The 7,154-nt window shown below is 37.9% G+C and overlaps 1 protein-coding gene across 1 annotated transcript; it reads right to left on the bottom strand.

Annotated features, from left to right (window-relative positions):
• Nucleotides 1-1,181: 1,181 nt before the first annotated feature.
• On the bottom strand, nucleotides 1,182-6,386 carry LOC125198278 (probable LRR receptor-like serine/threonine-protein kinase At1g06840). Its single transcript, XM_048096659.1, has 19 exons — nucleotides 6,232-6,386; nucleotides 5,828-5,899; nucleotides 5,666-5,737; nucleotides 5,250-5,393; nucleotides 5,079-5,150; nucleotides 4,929-5,000; nucleotides 4,720-4,791; nucleotides 4,556-4,624; nucleotides 4,347-4,415; nucleotides 4,171-4,242; nucleotides 3,956-4,042; nucleotides 3,762-3,830; nucleotides 3,180-3,679; nucleotides 2,926-3,084; nucleotides 2,499-2,782; nucleotides 2,348-2,399; nucleotides 2,023-2,273; nucleotides 1,800-1,934; nucleotides 1,182-1,666 (listed from the first exon to the last, which is right to left on the bottom strand). Exons 2-19 carry the CDS (start codon nucleotides 5,890-5,892, stop codon nucleotides 1,322-1,324), a joined length of 2,589 nt encoding a protein of 862 aa, XP_047952616.1. The 5' UTR covers nucleotides 5,893-5,899; nucleotides 6,232-6,386; the 3' UTR covers nucleotides 1,182-1,321.
• Nucleotides 6,387-7,154: the final 768 nt, after the last annotated feature.

The following is a 7,154-nucleotide window of genomic DNA, read 5'->3' as shown; positions in this document are numbered from 1 at the left end:
TTTGACTAAGACTATATTGATTAGTTATTAATTTAATATAAAATAATTATTATTATTTATTAATTATTAATTATTAGTACTAGTTTTTACTATTATAATAGTAATATTATTATAATAATTAAATATAATTATAACTATAATTATGATTAAATATATATTAAAAAAATAAATTAATTATTAATTTATAACATCAAAATAATAATATTAATATTGATTAATCATAATAGTACTATAAATAGTGAGGAGAATGAGAGAATGTATCATAATATCACTTTTGGTACTAGTTTTGTCAATGCCCAAAATACCCTTTATGACATAAATGGAAAAATGAATTTATTTAGGGGGTATTTTGGGATGAAAATTACACCAGGTACCAAAAATGTGATTAATAGGTACCAAAAATGATATAAAATAAAGAACAGGTACCATTTATGTGCGAAAGTGAAAGATCAGGTATCGTTTATGTAATTCACTCTTTAATGAAAAGACAATTATACCCCGTGTTGACATAATGTGATAGTTGTTGACATTAAGTTAATCTTGTGAATTAGTGGCTGAGATTGCATCTCATTTCTCAATTATACCCAAAAATCTCATCCTAACAAGACCCTATATATATATATATATATATATATATATATTAATTTTATAATAAAATGTGAGTAGATAAATTGGTAGAATGTGTGGTCTACTTTTCCATTTATGATAAAAGTGAAAATGACTCTTATTGTGGGACGGAGGAAGTATAAACTGTAAAAATGACACAAATTTTAGTGCAAAATTGGTAAAGTAAGAGAGAAGATAATTAAAGTAAGAAAGATGAATAAAAATAAGTAGAATTAATATTAATGGATTGTAGAGTCCATTCTTAAAAATAGAAAGTTTCTATTTTTAAGAAACAGAAAGAATATTGTTTTGCTAAAAATGTAAACATGAAAAATATAATATTCCTTTTGTCCATTATTTAAAGAAACGTTTTTGACTTAGCACTAAGTTTAATAAATTAATTTCATGATGAAAATAGTGAAAAAGTTAATGAAATATAAGTATATTTTTACATAGAGAATTAATTTTATTGTAGAATTACAATGAGTTCACTTTTTAATAGATAAAAAAAAAGTACATGCATGGGTTTTGTACACCAAGGCAAAATGTATCATTTCCTTAATAAACACAATACAAAACCTATAAACCTTTCTAAATATCGCAAATCAAACAGTGTAAAAATGTAAGTATAGTTTGTCGGATCAAATTAAAAGAAAGAAAGTAATGACTATACAAAACTAAGCTGAAACGAAAACAAGAACCACCGTCTCTTGTATCATCTCGGTGCAATGGTTGGAACCACTCCACTGATAAGGTCACTGCCAGAGACATCTTGGGAGAGGTAAGGGTTCCTCATTGAAGACGACGAGGTCGGGGTCGTCGCCAGTTTTCCCGAGTCGCTGGTCAATGATTCCGAGATGGCAGTGTCCGACTCCGGCATCAAGAACCATATGTTTTCGAGTTCCCTATGCACTTCAGCCATCGGAGGCCGCGAATCCGTCTCTTCTTGGCAGCATTTCAGAGCCAGATTTATGAACTTCTCGATGCACTCAGAAGGGTACGATCCCATCCGCTCGTCGATGATGGAGAAAATCATCCCCGATCGATGTGCAATGTTTACCTAAATTAACAAGCGATCGTGCAGCGTTTTAGTACTAGAATTTAACCAACGAGCCCAGGATGGATAGCCATCGAACCACAAAGAAAGAAAACACACTCACGAGACGAGATTTTTTCAAAATAGAAACACATACCTCACGAACGATGTTTTTTCCATGTGAGATTGGGTGCATCCCAGTCAGCATCTCTAGAAACACGACTCCAAGGCTATAAACGTCGCTCTTGTCCGTGAGCTTATGCGTCAGGAAGTACTCGGGGTCGAGGTATCCCTGCAATAAACCAGTTTCCCATCACATAAATTTTTATATTTTTTTTCCTTTTAAAGAAATGAAATTCTGAAGGCTTGAAAATGCTCACCGGTGTCCCTTTGACAACTGTCGATACATGAGAGGGCACGCCTCCTTCGAGCTCGGGAAGTGGAGCTAGACGCGATAGTCCGAAGTCAGCGACCTTTGCAGTAAATGTGGAGTCGAGTAATATGTTTGTGGCCTTGATATCGCGATGAAAAATAGGCGGATTCGCCTCTGTGTGAAGGTAAAGGATGCCTCTCGCAGACCCCATTGCAATTTTCACCCTCCTTGCAAAAGTCAGTGGCATTTTCGCCTTGGCTGCACGTTACCACGGTTACATAACTGTCTTAGAGAGAGAGAGACGATAAAAGAAAGATGGTTCGATAAATTACTTGATAGGTGATCCCTAAGGGTACCGTTAGGCATGAATTCGTAAACCAGCATCTGCAATACGAGAAGCATCATGAAATTCTAACATGACTCGAAATTTGATTGAAAGTGTAGAATAGTTTGGTGATCTCAAAAACATTTGAAACAATGTACCTGTTCGCCTTCTTCATCGCAGTAACCAATCAAGGACACCAAGTTCCTATGGTGCAACCTCGATAACAGTTCTATCTCTGTAAGAAACTCCTTCTCTCCCTGCAACGATCCCTCTTGGGCGCGTTTTATGGCCACAATGGTCCCGTTGGCTAGAACGCCTCTGTGGACTTTCCCGTAGCCTCCTGAGCCAACCACGGTCGACTCATCAAAATCGTTTGTTGCCAGCGCCAGCTCACTGTAAGTGAAATCCTTGACTCCATCAATCCGGATGGAGATCCTCGTCGCTGAAACATAATGTAGAGGCGATTTAAATACTCCAAGAGCCAGGAAACAAGTGTAGAACTGGAAAATTCGTTTTCAAGAGTATCGATTGTTCTTGTTTCACAACATGCAAAATAGTGAAAATAAGAACTTGCAAGGTACTAACATGGACGTCGCCTTGAGGATTTGTGCTGCTTTTTGGTGTACCGTCTCAAGATAAGTATCGAGACAATAGCTGACAGCGTGACTGATCCGGCAATCGTTCCCAATATTACGCCAGCCAGAGCTCCCTTGCTTAAACCAGACGACCCGTTGTCGAAGATGTCTGCAATATAACTAGAAATCAAATGCTGCTTCCTATAAACAGAGGTGCTTATATATACAAACATATAAAAATGAAGAGTGAGAAATGAAACATACCTTCATCATAAGACGGCGGGAGTGTGAAACTGAGAAATTCATAAGGTCCGAACACTTGACTATCAGGTATTCTCCATCCGCTGAACATTTCACGAATCCATAAAACCTCGCTCCGATTGAACATCTTGGTAGTAACATTGGATGGGAATATCTTGAGGTCCATTTTGATACGAGGCCCGTCTTGCCACTCCGCTGACTGAATCTCGAGTTGTGAGAGATTCATTTCAAGACCAGTGCTGAGGTACTCCTTGAAAGTATTCACATACGGGAGAAAATCAGAGAATCCGGGACTCTTCAACCTATATCCAACAAATACGGGAGCCATGCAAATGCATCGCGCAGTTGGAGTTGGAGGGGCATACTCGTAACCATCTGGGCATCCTTGAGGAGTACAGTCGTAGAAAGTTGTGGTATTTGAGATATTGTTAAAATCTTCATCGTGAGGCTCACACTCTGTGACTAATAGAGTATTACTTGAGCACACTGGGTTTCCTTCAAGCCTGAAAATGAGGAAGGGAAATTGCTAAAGTGTTCAAGAAAATGATCGAGAGTGAAGAGAGTCTCATGGATTAAACGACGAACCCAATGGTGATATTGGGATGGGAAGGAAGGATACCACCAATGTTTGAGAATGAATTGAACGCGAAATCCCTGCAGAGTTCATCAAGCACGTAAACACATTTACAATAAGAAGATTGCGTTTTTCACTTGAGAATATATCTTGAATAAAGGAGGCGAAGATTTCTAAAAACAATCCTTGTTTTAATAATGCTTACAGAAGAACTTTCTCAGTTGCATTCATAGTTCTATTTTGCCATATGCCTGATGGTATAGAACCATTCAATGAATTGTTCGCGACTGACCTGCAAGGAGAATAGAATTGGATTGACTAATTATGGGAAGTGTAAATCAAGAAATCAGACTGAAACTCATCACATATGAGTTCTACTAATAAGGACACATCATTTATTTGAAGTTGACGAATGCTCACAGTTTTTGCAAAAGTGGGAGCCCCGAGAAGCTACTGGGAATAGATCCAGTCAGGCCATTTCTCGACAGATCACTGCAGGGTAGAATATAGTATTAAGGTTATAGAGGCGATAGCCACACTCTCGTAGATAAAATGCCAGTATCCTTATTACAAAGTTGAGACTGGTTGGTGCTCACATAGTTGTAATATTTCTTGAGAGTGCACCGGCGGGTATGGGTCCAGTAAGCTGGTTCAGACTCAAATCGCTGAAACGACAAGATCCCAATTCATGATATGATAAAGGCCACAATAAGGGCAAATAAATAGACGAAAGAGGAGCATCTTCTCACAGCCACGAAAATTCATGATATGGTTAAGGCCACATTGAAAAAGGATGAAGACTTACATGTAAGCAATGCCCGTAGAATTGCTCCAATCGGGAAGGGTTCCTCGTAAATTGCAGTTCCTGAGACTCCTGATTATCCAACCAAACCAATCCATTATGAACATAAATTCACGAAACAATTCGGAAAACATTGAAGAAGAAGACTGAAGTTTGAAATTGCTCACAGCTTCAAGAGCGTAGATATGCTCCCATACGAAGATGGTATTGGACTCCCAAAGTTGTTGTTATCGAGCTGGCTGGAAACAAATAAGAAATATATGAAATAAGAGGCGTAAAAAAGCTCGAATTTTCCAAAATTTTCTGCAGAAAGAAACAAGAAAAAGAAAGCACCAAATAGAGTTAATATATTGAATGAGGAAAAAAAGTTGCATACAGTATAAGTAGCTTTGGCATTTCAGATAATTCCGGTGGAAGAGGTCCGGATAAGTTATTATTGTCAAGCAACCTGCAGTAAAGTTGCATGAGTAACTAAACTTGAACTTTCAAAACACCGCGGAAGTGAAAGTAAGAACGTCCGACTCACAGATGAACGAGATTAGGAAGTCGAGCAAGCTCTGATGGTATCGGGCCGCTGAGTGAATTATTGTTCATGTGGCTGTTCATAGTAGAAATAGTGAATTAGATGGGCAATGATGAGGCCAAGAACTGTATTAGCTTAACAATACAGAACCAAATCGAGAGTGAGATCTCTCACAAGTGCTTTGCTTTGTCCAAGTTTGCAAGTGACGGGGGTATTGGCCCTGATATGAAGTTCTGGTCGATTTGTATCCTGTCCAGGTTCACAAGATTGCCAAGCTCCTCCGGCAAGGAACCGGTGAGTTGATTTCCATTTAGAAGCCTGTGATCAGATGAAAGAAGGTAAGAAATGCAAAATTGGATGCACCTTATCAACATAAAAATCTCATCTAGTAGAGCTTTAAACAATAGTAGTATAAATTATAAAGGATGATTTCTTGATGCTATATGAGGCATTTTATATATGGTCGAGCACTCAAATCATATTTGCTTGTTTTCCATGTGATTTCCTCAATCCACGACAGTTCTTAAACACTACAACAGACTGCAAAACAGTACGTCAAACATTGAAACTATTGCAGCTTTTCCACTCACAACAATTCTAGCGTCGTAATATTGCCTATTTCCTTTGGTATAGTCCCAGTAATATTGTTCCACATGAAATCCCTGCCAAAACAATAGCAGGGGTCGATTATAAAGGAGGCAAACAGGCTCAATCACATTTACAAGGATCTGAATATGATATATGTTACTCACAATATCGTCAAATAAGATAAACGGCCAAGCTCCGGAGATAGAGTTCCTGTCAGGTTCCTACCCATAACCGACCTGTTCAGAAACTAAAATTAGAGAAGGCATCATTTAGAAAATAACTTGCAAATACTGTGTTCAGAAAAAACTTTAGTCGCTTTAAGGTCCCAGGTTGTGATTCTTTTTTATCAACATCGGCTTAGTGCTACAAAATTAGGCAATGTTTTGTCGTCTCGAATAATAATATAGCAATTGTTCTAACCAAGTCTTGTTAACATACTATGGTAGAAGTATGCCACAACAATCTAAACTGTATCAAAACTAAAACATCACAACTGTTTCGACACCTACTTTCACAACCCATAACTAGAACCACAAGTCAAGAGAATTCCAAAGGAACGAGATCATACACTTCGCTAACATGAAAGTGACCATCAGCAAACGTTACATTATGGCAAATAATCCCTGTCCAGTTTGAGAGGCACGGATCCCCCCTGTCCCACTGGCGAAGATTTTTGAATGGATCATTCAAACTCTTCTTGATAGCTCGCAATGAATTGACTGCACACACCAGTAACAACATAGTCCATCACAATCCCAACTTTGAAAACACTCATAAATGGAAAAGGGAAAAACCTCAAGCTACATTTGATGTTAAAGTCAAATTTAGAACGACGTTCAAAGCTAGCCACTGCAGATTTCCCTCATCACAAAAATAGAGAAATAAAGATGCCAAAATTGAAAGATGAAAGAAGTAAACAAACAAGAGACAAAAATAACTGAAAGATCAAACACAATCCAATAATTACACAGCAAAAGACAGAATACTAAACAGCAATTCAGCTAAAAACAATAAAGATCGTATTTTTAGACCTACGGGAATACATAACTGGAGGTGGTGCAGGTGTTTCTTCGGAGCAGGGAAAAGGGGGTTTGAAATGTGGAGAGAGAGGAGGAAACAGGGGTGGGTTGGATTTTGACCTATTCTCCATGGAAGGGTAGCAACATTGATGAAAAATGTTGGTGATAGTGATGAGGATGAGAGCAGCAGCCATCTTTTTCGTTTTCAACAGTAAAATAATTGAATTGGTATACACAAAAAACACAGACCAAATTTCCTTGCTGGCTGAGGGCATATTTTAATTGGGGTTAATGGGGATTGGCTTTATTGACTTTTTTGAAGAGGAGTAGTAGTTGTTGTTCAACTGCCCTTTCTTCAACATGTAACTCGCACTGTTCGATCAATCATTATTAAATACTAGAGAAGAGAGATGGAATCTTCCCAGTTCACATTCGGAGATAAATTTGGCAGCAAGATTTCAGAATGTTTGAA

The sequence above is a fragment of the Salvia hispanica genome, unplaced genomic scaffold (assembly GCF_023119035.1).
Source record: "Salvia hispanica cultivar TCC Black 2014 unplaced genomic scaffold, UniMelb_Shisp_WGS_1.0 HiC_scaffold_134, whole genome shotgun sequence".
In the NCBI taxonomy this organism is placed as follows: domain Eukaryota; kingdom Viridiplantae; phylum Streptophyta; class Magnoliopsida; order Lamiales; family Lamiaceae; genus Salvia; species Salvia hispanica.
Note: the sequence above shows the minus strand (reverse complement) of the source record. Positions and strands in the feature narration are given on the sequence as shown.

Excerpts from the sequence above, each read along its gene's own strand:
- LOC125198278 (XM_048096659.1), bottom strand. The coding sequence starts at position 5,892 with ATGGGTAGGAACCTGACAGGAACTCTATCTCCGGAGCTTGGCCGTTTA. Across the intron at positions 5,394-5,665 it reads ATTACGACGCTAGAATTGTT|GCTTCTAAATGGAAATCAAC; the intron begins GTGAGTGGAAAA and ends ATCTGATCACAG. Across the intron at positions 4,625-4,719 it reads ATATCTACGCTCTTGAAGCT|GAGTCTCAGGAACTGCAATT; the intron begins GTGAGCAATTTC and ends TTGGATAATCAG.